This window comes from Garra rufa, chromosome 22 (assembly GCF_049309525.1).
Source record: "Garra rufa chromosome 22, GarRuf1.0, whole genome shotgun sequence".
Lineage (NCBI taxonomy): Eukaryota > Metazoa > Chordata > Actinopteri > Cypriniformes > Cyprinidae > Garra > Garra rufa.
The window spans coordinates 10,272,099-10,296,196 of record NC_133382.1 but is presented as its reverse complement, the minus strand read 5'-3'; the positions used below and the strand labels follow the sequence as shown (position 1 = coordinate 10,296,196).

The 24,098-nt window shown below is 38.4% G+C and overlaps 1 protein-coding gene across 1 annotated transcript; it reads left to right on the top strand.

The window, feature by feature from the left end:
- Positions 1 to 23,165, top strand: adam8b (ADAM metallopeptidase domain 8b). The gene is made up of 23 exons (XM_073828582.1): positions 1 to 111; positions 688 to 770; positions 899 to 1,005; positions 2,008 to 2,086; positions 2,249 to 2,325; positions 2,468 to 2,651; positions 2,745 to 2,807; positions 2,990 to 3,061; positions 3,596 to 3,765; positions 10,011 to 10,092; positions 10,216 to 10,355; positions 10,646 to 10,823; positions 10,973 to 11,062; positions 14,451 to 14,646; positions 16,372 to 16,474; positions 16,628 to 16,796; positions 16,880 to 16,960; positions 17,055 to 17,139; positions 17,240 to 17,354; positions 17,968 to 18,130; positions 19,232 to 19,279; positions 20,666 to 20,737; positions 22,472 to 23,165. Exons 1-23 carry the CDS (start codon positions 60 to 62, stop codon positions 22,526 to 22,528), a joined length of 2,466 nt encoding a protein of 821 aa, XP_073684683.1. The 5' UTR covers positions 1 to 59; the 3' UTR covers positions 22,529 to 23,165.
- The last annotated feature ends 933 nt before the right edge of the window (positions 23,166 to 24,098 follow it).

Below are 24,098 nucleotides of genomic sequence, written 5' to 3'. Positions count from 1 at the left end.
ACTCAAGGTTATCTTTTAGTACGGTGTTCGCCAGAAATAAACACTTACGCACAGTAATCATGCCGTGTTCTGCCTTCACAGCTCGTGTACTTTGCTGTCTTTGTCTTTGGGGTATGTATGATATTCCGTTAATTATGTAGAAATGTGTTTTATTCCTTAATACATGTTATTATAAAGCATATTTGCGCTGAAGCATTTAACCGGTCGCTTTTGTCTATTTTATAAATATATTATATTTACTTCTCTGCGAATAGGATAACTTACTTATAAAACAGTAAACAGTGATAGAGGAACTTCTCTGTTCTTTAGGTTATTTTTATAGAAAAATTATTTGTATTATTTTTAACTTTCAATTTTGTCCCTTTAATTACGTTTACTTTCTGTTTTTCTTCCTTTTAAACGTGGAAAAATGTTTAATATACAAGCAGTTTTGTATTTTGGCCTTGTCCCAAGTAGGTTAATTAAGGGAAGTTTTTAAACAGTAAAATAAGGGAAAGTCTTGCACTTTTTCAAGAAAATACAGTTATTACAATTATTTTTTTTAGATTTTTGTGCTGCAGAGAGTTTGAAGATCAGAAATGTTCATTTTTAGATTTTTACAACATCTTCATAGAATGCTGTTAACTTTTGTGGGTGGTATGGATAGTGCATTTATGAAATATAAAATATCTTTTGATTCTTCATTAGGATGTGTGGCAGAGAGTTTACGAACGTTACCTCATGTAGAACAGTATGATGTGGTGAGACCTAAAAGACAGAGCGTCAATAAGGTACCTCCATTTACAACTTGAATTTTACTATTACAGTTTGAATAAAACTTTTTAGTTTTAGTTTTAGGATAAATGCAACCATAGGGTTGTGATGTTTATGTGTGGCTTAACACATCAATCCTCTACAGGTACAGTCTGATAAAAGTCCACAAAGCCATGAGACGTATCCTGACAGACTCGCTTATAAATTATTCTTTGGAGGAAAAAATCATGTAATCAATTTGGAAAAGAACAGGTGAGTGTTGTGTTTGGGCGTATTATATTTCAAATAATTTTCTTGAAGCTTTCTGTACATTTCATTTTGATGTTTAATAGTATGAAATACACCATTGTACTCTAATGTACACTACCAGTCAAAAGATTTTTCTTTCGTTGTTTCTTTAAAGAAGTCTTTTCTGCTCACCAAGCCTACATTTATTTGATCCAAAATACAACAAAAGCAGTAATATTGTGAAATATTTTTACTGTATAAAATAAATGCTTTCTATTTGAATATATTTTAAAAATGTAATTTATTCTTGTGATTTCAAAGCTTCATTTTCACAGTGTCACAAGTGTCACACAATCCTTTAGAAATCATTATAATATGCTGATTTGCTGTTCAAGAAACATTTATTTTATTTTTATTATTATCATCAATATTTAAAACAGTTGAGCACATTTTGTCAGGATTCTTTGATGAATAGAAAGATCCAAAGATCAGCATTTATCTGAAATAAAATGCTTTTCTAACACTATACACATTTTTGAGGGAAAAAATTATAGAAATTAATACTTTTAACTAGCAAGGATGGTTTAAATTGAAAAGTGATGATAATGACATTTATAATGTAGATAATGTAGATTTCTACTTCAGATAAATGCTGTTCCTCTAAACTTTCTATTCATCAAAGAAACCTGAAAACAATATATACTCAGCTGTTTTGAACATAATAATATTAATAATTGTTTTTTGAGCAGAGAATCAGAATATTAGAATGATTTCTGAAGCATCATGTGACTGGAGTAATGAAGCTAAAAATTCAGCTTTGAAATCACAGGAATAAATTACATTTTACAATATATTCAAATAGAAATAAATACAAAATATTTCAAAATGTTTCTGTTTTTGCTGTACTTTGGGTCAAATAAATGCACCCTTGGTGAGCAGAAGAGACTTCTTTAAAAATAAAATAAATCTGACTGTTCAAAAACTTTTGACTGGGAGTGTAGTCCTAAATAAACATTTGTAATTTAGGCAACTCATTGGACATAATTACACTGAAATATACTATCAAGACGATGGACGTATTGTGAGCAGAAATCCAAATTTGAAGGTAACTTAAATTTACTATAATTTAACAATAACTATGATCAGAACTCCATTTTAGCATAAGACCCATACTATTCCTGCAATATATAGCATATATACTGTATATTGCAAAATATGATGAATAAGCACAGAAAATAAAAATCAATTGGTTTTGTTTCATTTGTAGGACAATTGCTACTATCATGGCCATATTCAGGATTTGGAAGATTCCTCAGTCAGTGTGGGAATCTGTTCTGGAATCAGGTTTGAGACAATATCATACTCCTTTTGCATCAAGTTCATTACAAGATGCTTTTCATACAATTCCTAATGGAAATACACAAGCATTAAAGGCCATGTTTGTACAAATGCTCTTGAGCAATAGCATTATGTCTTCTGTCTATAGAGGTTTTGTTCGAGTGAAACAGCAAGTGTACCTGATCGAGCCCCTGACCAACCACACTGATGGAGACCATGCACTTTATAAGCAAGAACATCTAAGGTGGAAGAGAAGCTCTGGTGGTGAACCAAGAACCACCTTTTATGACCACGAAACACCAGTGGCAGCCCCCTTAAAGTCCAGCAGATGGGTAATAATAACATTTTCCATCACAATTCTAGCAACTGTTCTGCATATGAAAGAAATTCTGCATAGATTTTAAATCATTGATGTATCCTCTTAGAAAACAAAGCGATTTCATACTCAAAGATTTGTGGAATTGTTTCTTGTGGTGGATAACACAGAGGTAAGAATACAAACGTTTATAAACATACTATATTTATTAGCAGCCAACTGTTACAGTTTTTCATTGACTGATACCAATATCTAGAGATTAATTTGTTGCTAATATAACATAATACATTAAGCCAATTTAAAAAATCCTAAAACACTCAAACAATACATGATTGCTGTATTTTTCTCTTATAGTACATAAACTATGGGTCTAACATGGACATTATCAGTGCCAGGATGCTGGAGGTTGCAAATCACGTTGATAAGGTATATATATTCATATTTTTTGATCAAATAGAGTTAAACACTGCAAAAAATGTTTTTCTTACTTAGATTTTTTGTCTTGTTTCCAGCCAAAAATATCTAAAAATTCTTAAATCAAAAAGGATTTTCTAGACGAGTACAAATTGTCTTTTTTTCAAAAAAAAAAAAAAAAGCAGTCAAAATTAAGAGCGTTATTTGCTTGAAACAAGCAAAATAATCTGCCAATGGGGTAAGAAAAATAATGTTGTTTTCTGCTGGAAATAAGATTTTTTTGCTTACCCCATTGGCAGATTATTTTGCTTGTTCTAAGCAAAAACTCACTTAATTTGAACTTGTTGTTTCTGAAAACAAGACAATAATTTTTACTCTTTTAGAAAATCCTTATTGATTTAAATTTTTTTTTAGATATTTTGGCTGGAAACAAGACATAAAATCTAAGTAAGAACCTACAACCTACAAATGTACTTGTGTAATATGTGTAAAACAGTTAATAAATGTAATAAGGCATGCAAGGTGAACATTTTATTCTTTGCTCAGTTGTATCGGCCCCTTAATATCCGGGTTATGCTGGTGGGACTTGAGGTCTGGACGACACAGGACCAAATTGTGGTCAGTGTGAGTTCAGATGACACTCTCAGTCGGTTTATTAAGTGGAGAAAGAGCCATCTGCTTAAAAGAGTCAAGCACGACAACGCTCAGTTTGTGACGTGAGTTTGACCTAGTTACCCATTTACTCTGTTGGATGACTAAGACCTTCACTATGCTTTGCAAAGCAGAAACTAGTCTTTATTTACTGTAATGCTAACACTTTACTAATGACTGAGCAATGTTTTATATCTGTTAACATTAGTTTATGCATTGTGAACTAACCAGAACAGACAATGAACAATTGTATTTTTAATAACTTACAATATTAGTCAAAGGTTTTTGAACAGTAAGATTTTTAATGTGTTTTTAAAGTCTCTTCTGCTCACCAAGCCTAACATTTTTAAACATTTTTTATATTTTAAATCACCTTTTTCTTTTTGAATATATAGTAAAATGTAATTTATTCCTGTGATCAAAGTTGCATTTTCTGCATCATTACTCCAGTCTGCAGTGTCACATGATTCTTCAAGAACCATTTTATTATTATTATTATTATTATTATTATTATTATTATTATTATTATTATTATTATCATCAATATTTAAAACAGCAAATTTAATTTAACATTCCCTTCCGGAGGGAACTCTACGCTGTGTCCTGGTGGACACTATGGGAACTGCCTTCGGTGTGACCGGTTCTGAAGCTCTAGTAAAACAACGACAATGAACTTCACATTGGCCGGCGCCAGCCTATGACGTCATCACAAGGCGCCTACCAGTATAAAAGGGGCGCTTGTGAATACATCAACCATCTTTTTGTCTTCAGACTGACCTTGTTCTAAGCGTGAGTATGATGGCAAAGCCTGGAGCGAAATTTTTTTAAGTGTGCTGATCCGTGTCAGAGAAGTCTGACACTGGATGATTCACACAGTCTTTGCGTTATGTGTTTGGGTGAAGAGCACGCGCGCTCTGTTCTTGAGGGAGCAGGGTGCGTTCATTGTGAGAGCTTTTCACTTAAAAAGCTCCGCTCTCGTTTGTCCCTTTTCTCGAGGGAATTGGGACATTCATCTTTCCCACGCGGCTCTGGTCCCGCGGCAGCCGAGGCTGCTCGGCGGCTGAGATCGTGGGGTTCACAGGTGGAGCTCGCTGACGAGTTTGAGAGAGGTGTGTGTCTCTCACACTCGTCAGCGAGGGACGAGAGTGCGCTCCTGGGTGAGGATGTATTATCTCTTACATCCTCGAATCCAGCGGCGAGTGCTCTTTTGGCTCCTAGCCAGGGCGAGCAGGAAGTGGTTGAGATGGACGAAGATGAGTCTACTGAGTCTGCTCAGCCCCCCTTGCTCCGCGTATGAGGAGCTGATGGCCGTTATGGAACGCGCCGCTGCGAGATTAGACCTGCCGTGGCGGCGCACGCAGGAAGAGGTCCCTCATGGCAGACTTGATGAGAGATATCTTCCTGGCCATATCAGGCCACCTCCTACGAGCCTCCCATTCCTTTCCGACCTGCATACTGAGGTCGGGAAGGCATGGGACAAGCCATACTCGGCCCGAATTCACAGGGGATGCGTGAGCACGGGTATGTGTCGATGCCCCCCGTGGAAGATACATTGGCTAGCTATCTTTCATCGGGGGTCACGTCGATGCTTAAGGCTCCAACCCTGCCATCCAAGCCGTTAAAAGAAACCTTGCGGCTGAATGGCAGGGCATACGCGGCAGTGGGTCAGGCTGGTGCCACCCTGCACACAGTGGCAGTGATGCAGGCGTACCAGGCTGATCTACTTAAAGATCTGGACCAAGGCCTGGGGCTTTCCCCAGAGGAGGTGACTGAGCTGTGCCGCACCACTGATCTCTCTCTGAGGGCCACCAAACAGACGGCAACCGCGATTGGTCGGGCCATGGCTGCTTTGGTGGCCACAGAGAGACATTTGTGGGTGAACCTGGCGGACATCGGGGAGAAAGATAAGCGCTTTCTCCTCGATGCGCCGGTTTCGCCTTCCGAATTGTTCGGCACATCGATAGAGACGGTGGTCGAGAAATTCAGGGAGGCGAAGGCACGCTCAGCAGCTTTCAAGTCCTTCATCCCTCGCCGGTCCGCGCCCCCACCCAAACACCGGAGAAAGCCTGGCACATCCTGGTCCAAGGACCAGAGACGGGGCCAGGTGGCTAGTGTGGCCACTCGAGGCCCTCCTCCTGGACGGAGCGGGTCTCAGAGGAGACGTGATGCGCGGCGTAGGAAGGAGTGTCTCAGGGAAACGATCCGGCGCAGGCGTAGGGGCAGGCTGGAATCAGGTACCTGAGGTCTCCTCTCCTTCTCCCCTCACGGTCGTTCGGCCGCCTGCCCTCCTTCCAACTTGTAAAACTCTGGGGCCGGGCCTGTGATGAAATTGGTAACGCAATCTGACGGCCTGGTATATGAAAACTGACATATGTGGGTGTGTTATATGTATGTATGTATGTATGTGTTTGTCTACCAGCTCCGCTTGGGTGAGACGTAGTTTGGGCTCCGTAAACTGAGCCCTACTGTCCCTGAGTGTTAAGTGTAGCCAGGTCTCCCCTCGTTCTTGAGATAGTGTCTGAGACCTCCACTTGTTGCTAACTCCTGTGGGGTTAAAGCGTTGTTAGGCTTCCTCTCACTTATGAGAGTTTCTCTTGAAGCCTCCGCTGTCTTGAGCTCTGCTTAGGCATTCTTACTACCTGCGTATGCATGTTTACACACCTACTGGGTGTGGCAGACTCCCCGTCCCATGGAAAAAGTTCGGGAGATTTGGGTGAGATCTCCACCCATTTTTAGAGAAAAGGAAAGAATGTGAGAAGCAACCTAGGGTTGAGCGTTGTAGGCTGCCTCTCTTTGTGAGTCAGTGCAATTAAGCCCACACTCCCCAGGCCTCTGCTTCAAGAATTCCAGGAAGAGGAAAGTTTAGTAACCCCCCTATGAGTATTTTGCAGGCCTCCTCTCTCTGAGAGTTGCGCTTAGGAGATTCCCCTCTTTAGACGTTCATGTTTAGGCTGATTTCTCACAGTTCTATCAGCACTGGGCAGTTCTAGCAGCTTGTAGGGTCCTTTGAGCCTCGCTTTACACTAAGCGTATTATGGCAGGTCTTCCCTTGGCGAAAGCCCTGTGTTGGACCTCCAGAGTTCACTTTGAACCTTGTATAGGCGCTTAAAGCTCTGTCCAGATGGTAGTTTAGTATGTAGGCTTACCGAGCCTCATTACTATATTGGGGTTGAGTGTAGTAGGTCTCCCCTCTTTGTTAGTGAGTTGTGTTGTTTAAGACCTCCACTCCTAGATTTTCCTGCCACGGTGAGCGTTGTCAGGGTGCTGTAGGCTTCCTCCTGATATAGAGTCTTTTGCAGAGGCCTCCACTCTTGAGTGCTGCTGATTAGGTCTCCTCTCGCTTAGTGGCGTTATGATGATGATCGCGCTCTCTCATTATTCCCTATGGTTTAGACTCAGAGCTGTTAGATGTGTTCTCTCTGTGAGAACCATCTAGCTGCAGCCGTCGCTCCCTTTAGTGCTCCGCTTCTAGTACATTCTCACAGTATATAGCTGGTACTACTTTGGTTTTGTGCTAAAAGCCCCTCTGCCAGAGCTGAGTGTGGTTAGGCTTTCTCTTTCAGAGATTCTTTGAAGCCTCCACTCTACAGAGTCCTATGTGTAGGCTCTAGGGTGAGTTCATGTACTTGTAGCATTGAGTATAGCCAGGTCTCCCCTCAGTAAGTGTTTTTCATTTGAGACCTCTACTCTCGAGCACCTCTCTCTATGGGAATATTAGGCATAACAGCTAATGGGCCTCCCTGACTATCCTTGGTGGAGTGCTAGTACTACTACTCACCAAGACTGAGTGTCGTCAGGCTTTCTTCTCTCCTTAGAGATTCATTTCAAAGCCTCCACTCTACAGAGCCCTGCTTTTAGCATGCGAGCCCTGCTGTGAGTCCTGTTATTCCCAAAAAGCGTTGAGTGTAGCCAGGTCTCCCCTCACCAAGGGCATTTTATTGAGATCTCCACTCTTAAGTGCTTCCCGTAGGATCGAGCATTGTAGGCTTCCTCTCATTTTAGAGAGTCTTCTGTGAAGCCTCCGTTCTCCAGAAGCTCCGCTTCCAGTATTTCAAAGCGTGAGTGTAGCCAGGTCTCCCCTCACAAAAGGGGTTTATGTTTGAGGCCTCCACTCTAAGAGCTTCTCGTAGCATTGAGCGTAGAGAGTCTTCTATGAAGCCTCTGTTCTCCAGAAGCTCCGCTTCCAGTACTTCCAGGCGTGAGTGTAGCTAGGTCTCCCCTCACCGAAAGGTTTTGTGTGAGACCTCCACTCCTAAGAGCTAGTGGATTGAACGTTGTCAGGTTTCCTCTCATTTTAGAGAGTCTTCTGTGAAGCCTCCGTTCTCCAGAAGCTGCGCTTCCAGTACTTCCAAGCGTGAGTGTAGCCAGGTCTCCCCTCACAAAAGTGTTTATGTTTGAGGCCTCCACTCTAAGAGCTTCTCGTAGCATTGATTGTAGAGAGTCTTCTACGAAGCCTCCGTTCTCCAGAAGCTCCGCTTCCAGTACTTCCAGGCGTGAGTGTAGCCAGGTCTCCCCTCACCGAAAGGTTTTGTGTGAGACCTCCGCTCCTAAGAGCTGGTGGACTGAGCGTTGTCAGGTTTCCTCTCTTTTTAGAGAGTCTCTATGAAGCCTCCGTTCTCCAAAGCTCCGCTTCCAGGCTTTGCTGCCGCCTGAAATAATATAGGGTGTTTCCCTCGCTATGCTCTGGGCACCTCTTCAAATCCACAATAGTGGTGAGTACTCACATGAAACTTTGAGCACTCCCTAAAACCCACATAGAGTGGTAAGTGCACACACAAGTCCTTGGGCACTTTCTGAAATCCACATGAAGTGGTAAAGATCCCCCTCTAAAGGGTAGGGTTCTTTTTCGAAAATCCTGGATGGTATGGGTTACGCAGTATTGCTCCGTTCCCATTCTAGAGTTGGTTCTGAAAACCCCTGGGTTTTTCCAACTCCACTCCAGACAGCACTATTTATAGGATCGAGTGTCGCTAGGCTTCCTCTCATCTAGAGAGTCTTCTTGTAGAAGCCTCCACTTTCCTGAGAAACTCCACTTAGGTGGTTCTATTGCTTAGGTTCTTGGAGCCTCATGAATCACCTCCAGTGTTGAGTGTAGACAGGTCTCTGACCTCCACTCCCAGAGTTCCCCGCAAGCACAGAGTGTTTCTAGGCTTCCTCTCAATCGAGAGTCTCTCTGGAGCCGCCGCTCTTCAGGACCCCCGCTCAGTATGAAGACTTAATGGTAAGCTTCACTACTTCGGTAGCGGTGAGTGTAGTTAGGCCTACTCTCGCTTAGAAGAATCAGGCCTCCACTCCTAGGAGTTCCGTGCTTGGGTAGCCGAGCTAGCTGTGACGTCGGCCCAAGCGATTCTCGCTGGTAGTGGGGAGTGATGTTCCTTCTTGACTCCTCAATCAGTCAGTTGTTCACTTACTCCTCAGCATGGCAGCGTTGGTATTGACGTTCCCATAGTGTCCACCAGGACGCAGCGTAGAGTTCCCTCCGGAAGGGAATGTCTAGGTTACGTATGTAACCCTGGTTCCCTGAGGACAGGGAACGAGACGCTGCGTCTCGTAGCCATGCTTCGGGCCCCACTTACGTCTCCGTCAGACAAAAAGATGGTTGATGTATTCACAAGCGCCCCTTTTATACTGGTAGGTGCCTTGTGATGACGTCATAGGCTGGTGCCGGCCAATGTCAAGTACATTGTCGTTGTTTTACTAGAGCTTCAGAACCGGTCACACCGAAGGCAGTTCCCATAGTGTCCACCAGGACGCAGCGTCTCGTTCCCTGTCCTCAGGGAACCAGGGTTACATACGTAACCTAGACGTTATACACTATACCACTCAAAAGCTTGGAGTAAGTATACTTTTGGGAAAGATGTTATTTAAATTAATACTTATCTAGCAAGGATGCTTTAAATTGAACAAAAGTGATGATTAGGACATTTATAACAAAAACTTACAAAAGTTTTCTATTTCAGATTAATGTTGTTTTTCTGAACTTTCTATTCATCAAAGAAACCTCATCTCTTTTTGACATAATAAATAATAATAAAAATGTTTTCTGAGCAGCAAATCAGAATATTAGAATGATTTCTGACGGATCATGTGACTGAATTCACAGGAATAAATTACATTTTAAAATATATTCAAATAGAAAAAAGTTGTTTTAAATAGTAAAAATATTTCAAAATTGTACTGTTTTTGCAGTACTTTGGATTCATGTTAGCATATGCATTAACTAATGTTAACAAATGCGAGCATATTATAAAGTGTAAAAATTATGAAAATAAATTTGCTGTTTTATGTGTTAATTTTTTTTTTCTTTCAGTGGAATTGATTTTTTGGGTGACACAGTTGGGCTGGCAAACAAATTTGCAATGTGTGCTGACAGCTCAGCGGGAGTCAATCAGGTATTCATGATTTAAGCTGATGATTTTCTGGTAGCAAATGATGTCCTATATTTGAACAGCAAAAATTGTTTCTTTAAATACATGTTGTAATTGTGTAAATGTTTACATGTTGATATTTTTCAGGATCATAATCAGAATGCACTAGGCCTGGCATCTACGATCGCTCATGAGATGGGTCATAACATGGGTATGTCCCATGATGAAGATCACTGCACGTGTGGCTCATCAATTACTTCCCTCTGTATCATGACAGAACGTGTGGGGTAAGTAGAATTTGTGTGAAAATGATCTGAAAGTGCAATTATTGTAAAAATAAACTTTTAAGATTTGAACTACAATATAAGTGCACATTCAATGTAATTAAGCTCACTAATTCACAAGGGCGGTAACATAAATCCATGAAACTCTTTAATCATAACTGTCCTGAAAACACAGTGTGAGCCTTGTGTTGCAGTTAGATCAACAAACAACAACAAATATGGTTTATTCTGCCTAATAGGAGTTTATAGTATGCACTGTCTGAAAATGACTTACTCTGACTTTGTCTGTCTAGCACGCTGTTCCCGGAGATGTTTAGTGACTGTAGTCTGGAACAACTGAGTGTGTTTCTAGACAATGCCAATCCCGGCTGCCTGCTGGACACCCCCAGTTCATCCAGACTGTACAGTGGGTCTGTCTGTGGTAATGCTTTCCTGGACCCTGGAGAGGAGTGTGACTGTGGAAAAGCAGAGGTATTGCACACACATCCTGAGTCTGTAGTGACTCAGTCTAGCCCAGCTGATGTAGCCTTTTTAATGACATCATTAATGCATTAATGCAGGTTTATCTTTGACTCACATCTGATGTCTCATTAATGACTGTGATTAACATCTTGTGTAAGGAATGTGAAAATCCATGCTGTGATCCCATGACCTGCAGGCTCACTGAAGGCTCACAGTGTGCTCATGGAGACTGCTGTGAGAATTGTCAGGTAATGTCCTCATTTGAAAATTCTTGCCTTTTTCTTAGAAAATTTAACTATGAACATAGTTCTTCTTTGAAGTAATAGTTCAGCCAAAAAGGAAAATTCTCTTCAAAGTAGAGGTTTAGCAGAATGTTCATGCTGCTCTTTTCCAAATAACAGAGGATGGATGGTAATTTGTACGGTCAAGCTGCTAAAAAAGGCAAAAACACCAAAAGTGCCATAAAAAGAGACTTATGTGAAAAATAGACTGAATATATAACTTGTTATTCACTAAAAGCTTTCGTTTAAGTAAAAGTGGGGGAATAATTAAAGGATTAGTTCACTTCCAGAATAAAAAATTCTGGATAATTTACTCACCCTTATGTCATCCAAGATGTTCAAGTCTGTCTTTCTTCAGGTGAAAAGAAATTAAGGTTTTTGAGGAAAACATTTCTGATTTTTTCTCCATATAATGGACTTTAATGGGAGCCAACGGGTTATAGTTCCGAGACTGCGGTTTCATTGCAGCTTCAAAGGGCTCTATTGTTCCCAGATGAGGAATAAGGGTCTTTTCTAACAAATCGGTAACGATCAGTCATTTTCTTAAAAAAATAAAAATGTATATATTTTTAACCACAAATGCTCATTTTGCACTAGCTCTGCAATTTGCATCTCACACATTACGTAATCATGTTGGAAAGGTCATGTGTGGTTTGTGCTTTGTCGGTGTACTCAAGTTTAAAAAGATTTTTGTTTTACCTTTTTTGTAAAGGCCGTTTGACTTTCTTTGCACACTCGCTTTGTAAACACTGGGTCGGTGCTTCGCCTACATCACATGTGACCTTAACAACGTGACTAAGTAATGTGTAGTTAAGTCAAGCTACTGCAAGACAAGCAAAAGTATACACATTTAAAAAAAAATTTTTTAGAAAATGTTTGTTTCGCTACGTAAGAGCCTTATTCCTTGGCTGGGATCGTGTAGAGCCCTTTGAAGCTGCATTAAAACTGCAATTTGGACCTTTAACCTATTGGCTCCCATTGAAGTTTACTATAAACAGAAAATGTTAAATGTTAAAAATCTTAATTTCTTTTGGACTGAAGAAACTAAGACATGAACATCTTGGATGACATGGGGGTGAGCATATTTTTATTCTGGAAGTGAACTAATCCTTTAATTGTCTTAATTGCTACATAGTACTTAAAAGTCAACATGCGTAGCATTTGCAGGAGATTTTACTTTCCTAATTTGAGGTATTTCTAGGTGAACCAGAGTATTCAATGAGAAATATGTAAGGATGGGACAATTTTCTCCTATCCCAGTTTATTGTGAGCACAATAAGCCATACTATCTGATTGTGCGACCAATGAAAGTGTTAAAGAATTCCATTTGAAAATAGTCATTATTCTTGCACAGTTACGGTTTATATTCTCAGTTTCTAATTGCTGGGAAAGCATCAAAGACTGCATCAGAGTGGGATTCAGACCCAGGATTTCCTGTTTGTTAGGCGGCGACCCTAACTAAGTTAATTACACAGCACCAGCATCTAGTTTTCACTCATGGAACACAGAATCACTCGAAAGGCACTCGTTTTTGTATTTTCTGACTTTTCATGACTCTGGTAGGACTCAAACCCACAAACTTTGAACTACCTCATTTTACAGTCTATAAATCTGCTAACCAAAGCCTACTCTAATGTCTTTGTTGGACACTTGATGATTTTTCTTTGTGGTTTTTGTATGACCAGCACTATGGCAAAGAAAGAACTTTCTTGTGCCTTAGCAGAATAAAAGCCAGATTCAGAATTTTAGAGCCCTATTATGACGTCTTTTCCTGGAGTGACAGAGCAAAGTCACTGACCGTTTGGAATCCAGGATGTGTAAACTAGACTGGACTGCTGCCTTTGACTTGTCATATAGTGTGGGCAGTGTTAAAATGTTTTCAAATATCACGCAAGCTTCTGTTATATGCTTTTTTTGTTTTTAAAGTGGGAGTAGAGGCGTGCAAAATGCACTCACAAAATAGCCAGAAGTCACGACTCTGATGAAACTGGTGGGCCTCCTTTTCTTGGAGTAAGCCAAGAAAGTCACTGGCAGAGAGGCACCATTGGGATTCGAACCCAGAATCTGCAAATCAAACTGGACTACTGTTGACCCTCATTTATTGTTTTTTTAAAAAGCAAGAGGGACATCATAGGTTCCACAGGGATTTGAACCTAGAACCTCATGTTTACGAGACATTTGAGCCAACTAAGCCATGGTGCCAAGTCTTATTTACCTTGCATGGAAGGGTAACTCAAAAAAGTAAAAAATCAAGGAAAGTGGTAAAAGGGCCATTAAAGGAAAAGTTCTAACCTCCATGTCATCCAAAATGTTCATGTCTTTCTTTTTTCAGTCGCAAAGAAATTATATTTTTTGAGGAAAACATTCCCGCAATTTTTTGCATATAATGGACGTCAGTGGTCGCCAACAGGTTGAAGGCCCAGTTCCAGTGCAGCTTCAAAGGTCCCAGCCAAGGAATAAGGGTCTTATCTTGCGAAACAATCTGTCCTTCCTGTCTTCACGCATTATGTAATCATGTAGGAAAAGTTACGCTCAGTTAGTTCTTCTGTGTATTTCGGTTAAAAAAGGTAGGGTATGGTGAAAAACTCCATCTCATTTTCTCCTCCAACTTCAAAATCGTACGAGATGGATGTTTGACTTGCTTTGCAAATTCGTAATGCTTAAGGTCAAGCTAGTGCAAGACAAGCATTTGTGATTAAAATAAATTACATTTATTTTTTTCTTAGAAAATGCTAAATTGTTTTGCTAGATAAGACCCTTATTCCTCAGATGGGATTGTGTAGATTCTTTTTAAGCTGCATTGAAACTGCATTTGGACCCTCAACCCGTTGGCCACCATTGAAGTCCACTATATGGAGAAAAATCCTGGAATGTTTTCCTCAAAAACCTTAATTTCTTTTCGACTAAAGAAAAGACATGAAGATCTTGCATGACATGGGGGTGAGTAAATTATCAGTACATTTTTTTTTTTCCAGAAGTGAACTTCTCCTTTATAGAGCTTATAAGAGTTTGCAAATATCACACAAAAGGAAGAGTGGCAAAGAGATTTTGGTAGGACACAAACCCTCAACCGTTTCACAGCCTCAGTTTACAATGTAGAATTCCAATCTGTAAATCAGACTCAACTGCAGGACTTGACTTGTTATATATTATGTGGGTGGCATAAGTGGAATGCAAGCTTGGAAAAGTCACTCATCAAATTGCCCAAAGTTACAACAGTGGAGGGACTTGAACCAGCAACCGTTGAATTGCCTAATTTGAAGTCTTAACTGTGAAGTGTTAACAGTAACTCTAGATAAGGTTGTGATTTACAATTTTTTATTTACAGCTTTTCTTTTCTCTCATTCCATGGCAGATAAAAAATGCTGAAAGCTTATGTCGAGCACCTGTAAATGAGTGTGACGTTCCAGAGTACTGCTCAGGGCTGTCTGCACAGTGCCCAGAGAATGATTTTAAGATGAATGGCATACCTTGCAACTCTGGCCAGGGATACTGCTATAATGGCCAATGCCCTACTCACCTCCAGCACTGCCAAAGACTTTGGGGAAAAGGTAAGTATGAGTTTCTTGTCCAAAACAACTTCAACAACAACAGACATTTTTTAAGAGTTTCGCTGTGAGTTAATACTTTGTTCAGAAGCACAGTCAGGATTCAGATGTGGGTTGTAGAGTTGGAACTTTGAAGTACAGCTGAGGTCAAAAGTTTACGTCCCCCATTCAGAATCTGCAAAATGTTAATTATTTTACCAAAATAAGAGGGGTCATACAAAATGCATTTGTTTAGGACTGACCTGAATAAGATATTTCACATAAAAGATGTTTACATATAGTCCAACAGATTGAACCCTGTTCAAAAGTTTACATACACTTGATTCTTAATACTGTGTTGTTACCTGAATGATCCACAGGTGTGTTTTTTTTTTTTTTTGTTTAGTGATAGTTGTTCATGAGTCCCTTGTTTGTCCTGAACAGTTAAACTGCCCGCTGTTCTTTGGTTTTCCAGCATTTTTGTGTTAAATTTACTCTGATCTTCAAATTTAATGCATAATATTTTCTTTCTGAAGCATCAGCGAGCGTTTGAACCTTCTGTAATAGTTGCATTTCTTGCAGTCCTTCAGTTGTCCTAAGTGTGAAAAGATGGATCTCAAAATCATACAGTCATTGTTGGAAAGGGTTCAAATACACAAAAATGCTGGAAAACCAAAGTATTTTTCTGAAGAACAGCAGACAGTTTAACTGTTCGGGACAAACAAGAGACTCATGAAGAACTATTTTAGTCAAATAATTACCATTTTGCAGATTCCTGACAGAGGGATGTAAACTTCTGACCTGAACTGTGCAATAAAATACTGTGTACTGGATCTAAGCACAATGGCAAAAAAGTCAATGATTTATTAGTTGAATTATGAACTTTGCGGTCTGATTGATTTTGATTGGTTATTGTTGATCGATCATTCTCACTGAATCTTTCAGATGGTTCAACGACTTGATCATGCAACCATGAATCATACAATCATCAATCATCTATTGTTGTACCTGATTGTTGAGTTAATTAAAAATTTATTTGCAATTTAATTTAAGTGTATAGTTTGGGCCAGTTATTTTTCATGTACTAAAAGAACTGTTTTAGGGATAGTTTACCAAACCTGTTCCAAACCATTCCAAACCTGTAAGACCTTTGTTCATCTTCGGAACACAAATTAAGATAGTTTTGATGAAATCCGAGAGCTTTTTGACCCTGCATAAACAGCAATGCAGCTAACAAGTTCAAGGACCACAAAGGTAGTAAGGACATGGTTAAAATAGTCCATGTGACGTCAGTGGTTTAACCATAAATTCATAATGGTACGAGAATGTTTTTTGTGTGCAAAGAACCATTTTTGTTGATGTTCTAACTACCCTTCTGGGTCTTGAATGTGGTAGTTGCATTGCTATCTGTGCAGGGTCAAAAAGCTCTCGGATTTCATCAAAAATTTCTTAATTTGTGTACCAAAGATGAACGAAGTTTAAAACTTCTTACGAGTTTCAAAGGAGTGAGTAGTGACACAATTGGCACAATTTTTTTTTGGTTGAAACTGGAATCTGAAACAGTATAATTAAATTCCCAATGATTCCCTACGGCTCAACTACTTTACTAAATCACCAGCGTTTATTAATTTTCACAAGCTGGGTTGATTTTCTCTACCTTAGTGTTTCAGTATCCTGCTGTGCATAATGACTCATATCAGCACAGTATTGTTATCTGATTCAATGTTGTGTCTCTGACTATTTCCCTAGGTGCCAAAGTGGCTGCTGATGCATGCTTTTTTCTAAACACATTTGGAAAAAATGATTCTCACTGTGGAAAGACCAAAGATGGCTACAGAGCCTGTACAAAAGAGTATGTCATCTTTTTTTCATTTTCTGACTCAAAATAGCTCACAAATTGGTTTCCAGCATCAATATTTGTCATAGCACCCATTTCTTTTAAGAAGAAATTCAACCTAGTACACCAAGCATAGATTACAATAAATGTGCTTTTCCCCTTATATAGAGACATGTTTTGTGGAAAGATATTTTGCGAAGGAGGAAACGAATACCCTGTTACTGGTCAGAAAGCTGTTATAAAAACATTTCGGGGATTTTGCAACATAGCTGGGGACCAATCAGAAGAGGATGCCCTCAGTATGGTTCCTACAGGCACAAAATGTGGACACAATAAGGTAAGCAAGTAAGAATGTTATTTAGACTATGATGGCAGGACTTGTAGGTACAAATATGACATTTCTGGGTTATGTTTCAACAGGTTTGCTATGATTATACGTGCCAAGACCTGAATGTTTATGGTAGTGAGGAAGACTGTTCACTGCAATGCAGTGGTAGAGGGGTGAGTTCAAACCTCCATTTCACTGAAACCAAACATAAAAATATTTTGAAAGAATTTATTAAAAATAGAGTGTACTTTTGTCTTACTTTTACAGATTTGCAATCATAAAAAACAATGTCATTGTGAACCTGGTTGGGCACCTCCTTACTGTGAAGTCAGATATTCTGAATTGCCATCTGGTAATCAAACCCGCTCTTCTTGTCTGAAAAGCATGTTTAAATGTACTACCTGTAGTAACCATTTTGACAAAATTCTACTCTTGTTTCCAATTTTTTTTAGTACAAGCGAAGATCATTGGCATCTCAGTAGCAGTTGCAATTGCTCTACTTGTGATTGTACTATGTGGAGTATTGCTTTATCGTAAAAAAAGGAAATCCGTCATCAGCAACAAGACGTGAGTTGTTTGATTTGACATCCTTTGCAAAATTTATCATGCCCATGGCCTTGACTGGACTTCCTTTTTTCAGCCTGGATTATTTTTATTGGCCACGAAATCATTTTGCATTAAAAAAAATAATTACAATTTTGACCAAATGGTCAAGTATCCATATTTTTTCTGTCTTTGGCTTGAGAGGCTGACATAAGCATGTAAACGGTTTGGAGAATGGATGGATTTTTTTACCTTATGACAGTGAAATTATTTAGTTGTTTTCTTTGCATGTTTGAAAGAAACAGCACAGCTCATTTATGAAATCATCAGCGGTGCTAGTGATAAAAAAGGGGAAATTCAGCATGATTTGCTTCCTCAAAAATAAATATATCTTCGGTGGCTCAAAAATGGCTTCACCACATAGTTCAGGAGAACTTTGATTTTCTGGAAAAAAAAAAAAAAAAATGGTAAAAGATGTTGAAATATCTTTTAAAAATGTGTCATGTTGCATAACTACCATCCAGCTGATATCCTGTTAATGTCTTGCAAATGTATCGGTCAGAAGGTGTGGGTAGCTGTGAATAACGTAATTATAGTAATCTGTGTTTTTATGTCACATCCATCTGCTTGTTTGCAGAAAAACTCCATCTTCAGGGCAGTTGAACAACCTTCTTTTTGAGAACAACAGTGTCAAGAAGGAACGCCGTGAGATCAGCCAGCCCATATTCATGGGGACCACCGTAACTCAACCCTGCACCCCTCTAACTGCTAGATTGGGCCCGACCCGTCCCGCTCCTCCAGTTAGTAGAACCATTATAATATTGCCCATTTATTAACTCTTTTCTTACCAAATGAAATGTAGACTTTCCTATTTGAGACCTCTGAGTGTAATATAAATTTGGAAATACAGAGTTAGGGTCAAATTTGTTGAAAAAAATGTGACCCTGGACCAAAAATCCAGTAATAAGTTGCACAGGTATATTTGTAGCAGTAGCAAACAATACATTGTTTGGGTCAAAATGACCGAATTTTTTTTTATGCCAAAAATCATTGAGATATTAAGTAAAGATCATGTTCCATGAAGATATTTTGTAAATTTCCTACTGTAAATATATCAAAACTTAATTTCTGATATTCTCTATGATATGCGATATTCTCAGTATTTGGATTTTTTTGCACCCTCAGATTATTAAATAGTCATATCTCAACCAAATATTGTCCTATCCTAACAAGCCATACATCAATGGAAAGCTTATTTATTCCGCATTTTATATGATGTATAAATCTCAATTAAAAAAATTGACCCGTATGACTGGTTTTGTGGTCCATGGTCATATGTTGTATAGCCATACTTTTAGATCTGGTCCACATTGTAGCTTATTCTGGTTAGGAATGCCAGTTTAGATGATAGGAGACCTTCTGGCAAACACGTAATGCACCCAGTCAGAGTTTGTACATGCTGTTCAGGGCTGGGAAAATCTAAAATGATTCATACAGTAATAACAGACTGGCATAGAAAAACCCATCCAAAATGTGAATGGACCTGAGATCAGAATTTCTGTCTGTTGAAAATTTTTAAGTATTAATTATTTCTTGAGCAAGTCGAATTTAAGTTCTGTTCATGAACATCTAGTTTATCACTACTTACGCAAACATAACTCTAGTTTTGTTTAAAGATTTGAATGTGCAAATGTTAAGGCAGTCAGCTTACACAGCTTAAAAGCTTTGCAGTTTTGTGTATAATAGATGAGGTATATGAACAGGCCAAAGGTAAGAATAGGGTTAAATACTTGTAGTTTCACCCATTATGTCATTCCAGGACAGATGAGAATTAAGCAGTCTTTTCACCTTTTTGTAGAAAAAACAAAAAACAAAAAAAACATTTGTTCTTGTTCTTGCAGCCTCCAAAAAAGCCACAATCACCATCACAGCAGACCATAGTTAAACAGGTAAGATCAACTATTAATCGGATAAATCCACCTTTTTTGTATTTTTTTTAAAATACAATTTATATTTAAAATATTTACCCTAATAATCTCACCCATGTAATTTTAAACCTGTATGACCTTTGTCTTAAGCATAAGACAATAAAAGGAGGTTGAAATAATATATTTTCATATATATTTTTAAATATATTTCCAGATATACAAAAAAAATACATTTTATAATATATTTCATAAATTTCCAATCTAAATATATTTAAATTGTTCATTATCTATTTAAAAAGTTTAAATGAAAAACATATTTTTCCTAAAGCCACACTGTTAACATATCATATATTTAAAAATATACTCTGAATATCTCTAAAAAGTGATTCTGCTCAAAAACATGCACTATAGTATAAATGTATCATAAAAGTAGTATAAAACAATACTATGTAAAAAAAAGTGTACAGTTAAATAGTACTTATTAGAGTAAACATGCTATTTCCAAACTGTTGAAATTAGGAGTGATTTTATTTAAAGGAGTAGTTCACTTTCAGAACAAAAATGTACAGATAATGTACTCACCCCTTTGTCATCCAGGATGTTCTTGTCTTTCTTTCTTCAGTTGTAAAGAAATAGTGTTTTTTGAGGAAAACATTTCAGGATTTCTTTCCATATAATGGACTTCTATGGTGCCCCTGAGTTTGAATTTCCAAAATGCAGTTTAAATGCAGCTTCAAAGGGCTCTAAATGATCCCAGCTAAGAAAGAAGAGTCTTATCTAGTGAAACAATTGGTTATTTTCTAAAAACATTTACAACTTATATACTTTTTAAATGTCAAACGCTCGTCTTGCCGAGCTAGAAAAGACAAGCATGTGAGGTTATAAAGTATATAAATTACCCATTGTAATAACCCATTGTTTTGCTAGATAAGACCCTTCTTTCCTCGGCTGTTGATCATTTAAAACCCTTTGAGGTTGCATTTTGGAAGTTCAAACTGTAAACGTTTTTTCTGAAAGTGAACTACTCCTTCAAGAATTTTTTATTAACTGAATGCTTGTACTCTTGTTTAATTTACATTTTCTGTGAACGAGCATAAAACCTTTTCCGTTTTTTCATTTAGTTTCACACATTCTGCAGGTCACCTCGGGTCATGTTCATCCAAACGCATTAGTTGAGTCATCTGTGGCTTCCTGTTCATTACCACTGAAATTTATTTCCACTCATCTTTTAGTTTGTAAATGCTTGTATCTTTGATTTGACACTGTGACACAATTACAAACAGTATCCACCCAATTTCAGTAGGATGTAGGTTTTGTAACAGAGCAATATCTGATTAAGTGGTTTCATTGTGTTTGTGAACCGGTTGAAACAATCTCTCAGCTTGAAATTTGTCTGTGCAATTGTAGGAAATCAAGCCGACTCCACCCCCTGTTCCTCCAGTCAAACCATCTTTAGCAGGATCCTGGAGAACAGATCAAGTAAGTTACTTAAGTTATATTATCATGCATGCTTACAGTCAAGCCCGAAATTATTCATACCCCTGGTAAATTCTGACTTAAAGTTATTTTTATTCAACCAGCAAGTTGTTTTTAGACTGGAAATGACACAGGCTTCTCCCAAGATAATAAGACGATGTACAAGAGGCATCATTGAGGAAAAAAATATTACTCCTCTTTTATTTACATTTGAACAAAAAGTGTCATGTCCAAAATTATTCATACCCTTCTCAATAATCAATAGAACAGCCTTTTTTTGGCTATTACAGCAATCAAACGCTTCCTATAATTGCTGACCAGCTTTTTTCATGTCTCCACTGGTATTTTTGCCCATTCATCTTTAGCAATGAGCTCCAACTTTTTCAGTTTGGAGGGTCTCCTTGCCATCACCCTGATCTTTAGCTCCCTCCACAGATTCTCAGTCAGGACTCTGGCTGGGCCACTGCAAAACGTTAATGTTTTTGTCTGCTAACCATTTCTTCACCACTTTTGCTGTGTGTTTTGGGTCGTTGTCATACTGGAATGTTTCTCTGCAGACTGCCTGATGTTGTTGTTGAGAATTGTTGAGAATGTATTGCTCCTTTTTCATGGTGCTGTTTACTGTGATTAGTTTCCCTGGTCCACTGGCTAAAAAAAACAAAACATTAGGTTCCCACCATCATGTTTGACAGTGGGGATGGTGTTCTTAGGGTTAAAGGCTTCTCCTTTTTTACGCCAAATGAAGGCTACATCATTGTGGCCAAACAATTCAATTTTTGTTTCATCTGACCATAAAACAGAAGACCAGAAGTCTTCTTCTTTGTCTAGATGAGCATTTGCAAAGGCTAAGCGGGCTTTTGTGTGCCTTATCTGGAGAAGTGGTGTCCACCTTGGTCTGCGTCTGTGGAACACAGCGGTGTGCAGTGTCTGTTGGACTGTCTGCCTTGAGATGTTGCCACCAGCAGAGCCCAGATTCATCAGGATGGCCTTGGTGGTGATCCTTGGATTCTTTTTTACCTCTCTCACTATCCTCCTGACCAGCACAGGTGTCACTTTTGGCTTCCGACCATATACTCTGAGATTTTTCACAGTGCGGAACGTCTTGTATTTTTTATTAATACTTTACACTGCAGCCACTGATACTTCAAAACATTTAGATATGGTCTTATAGCCCTTTCCTGACTTGTGAGCAGCCACAATGCACAGCTGCAGGTCCTCAGTGAGCTCCTTTGTCTTAGCCATGACTGTCCACAAACCAACAGCAGAGAGCTTCTGTTTTTCACCTGCTGAGTTGATTAAAACAGCTGTTCCCAATGAATCATGGTAATTAGGATGCTTTAGAACAGCTTGGACTATTTGGAATGGTATAGAACTTTGGATTTTCCCATAGACTGTGACAGTTTGCAAAGGGTATGAATAAATTTAGACATGCCACTTTTTGTTCAAATGTAAATAAAAGAAATAAAATAAAATAAAAATAAATATTTTTTTTTTCACAATGATGCCTCTTGTACATCGTCTTATTATCTTTTGGGAGAAGCCTGTGTCATTTCCGGTCAAAAAAAAAAAAACTTACTGGTTGAATAAAAGTAACTTTAAGTCAGAATTTGCCAGGGGTATGAATAATTTCGGGCTTGACTATATATATAACAGTTAATGTAATGCTTCCATAGGCATACAGCTACACTATAAGAAATCTTATGGGCACATATTCACTGTAAATTTTTCACATTGCAGGCTCCAGGAGACACAGTGAAGGTTGTGTTGAGACCACCCACCATACCAAGAAGATGACCAGACGTGAAATTATCATGTGACTCATTTAAACAAATGACACTCCTTCTTGTTTACTTTTATAGTGTGGGAGTGGCAATGCTTTAAACAATGCTTTAAAAAACACACATACACTGTTGTGCTTGGCCTTGAGTAAGAGCTGGTTTTGGTCTGTTAGTGTATATATGATTATATATTGTATATGTGACTCTGGACCACAAAACCAGTCATAAGTCGTTTTTGGAGTATTTTTGTAGCAATAGCCAACAATACATTGTATGTGTCTAAATTATCGATTTTTCCTTTATGACAAAAATCATAGGAAAATAAAGATCATGTTCCATGAAGATATTTTCTAAATTTACTACCGTAAATGTAGCAAAACCTAATTTTTTATTAGTAATATGCATATGTATTGCATATTTTCTCAATATTTAGAATTTTTGCAGTCTCAGATTTCAGATTTATTATTATTAAAAAAAAAAGACCCTTATGACTGGTTTTGTGGTCTAGGATCACATATGTAAAACATCTGAATGTATAGCTGTAAAAAATGCTTTGTACTGTAATTAATTTAATATGTATATAGACTATGGTGGCCAAGTGAATGTATTTAATTCTAAATGTTTTTTTTTAATCTTTAAATAAAAGTTTTTAAGAGTTTTAAATGACTGATTGCAAATTGAAGCTTATCTAATGTCACATGCACAATATTAGTAATAAATGCATATCATAAAATAAAGATGCAATGCTTTTAATAAAACACAAGTAGTTAAATAAATTTCAACATCATTTATAAATAATGTCAGTTTGCTGAATTGGAAGATTATGACTATGCACTGTGAAAACTGATTGTTGTTAATAAAACAATTTGGTAACACTTCCGTAACATGGCCGAACACGGCCGTAACATGGCCAAAGCAGGCGCAGTAATATCACGGCGGTCACATTGGAAGTTACCTAGCTGGGAAGGTAATTTCAGGCGCTGCGTGATATTACTGCGCCTGCTGCGTCCTTATTACGGCAGCAAACTTCCTTGACTATTACACCAGAATGGAAGTGTAGTTCCTAATCCTATCAACCTAGAAAATTGCAGCTTTACTTTTTCTGCCGGTCTTAGTACACGATATAACTACAGAAGAGTCAAGTTTTAAATAGGACAAATATCAAAACTCGTTGGTCATTTTTGAAGACGATGCTATATTGGTCTCATAGGATTCAATGATCTATGCTAAGCTATGCTAAAAGTGATATCGCCAGAACAGGAGAACGGCTGAATGGATTTCAAAACGGTAAAATTCAACTTATTAACTCGGGGGGAGTTGGAGAATGAGCCTATTTCCAAAAAAAGTGGAAGGCCATTTGCAAAGATGCATAAAAAAACCCTTATACTCACTTCTGCTGTGGGTGAAGCTGCATCAGGAACGATTTGCACGAACATAGATGCATATGTAGATGAGAATTGGCGCTTTCATTTTAAAAACGAAAGTAATGTTAAACCACTGCGTCTTCAGCGGCTCAGATGTCGGGAGTAAATGACTACTGCTATGTTCATTATTACATCCAACAACAGAACACCTCAGACGCTCAA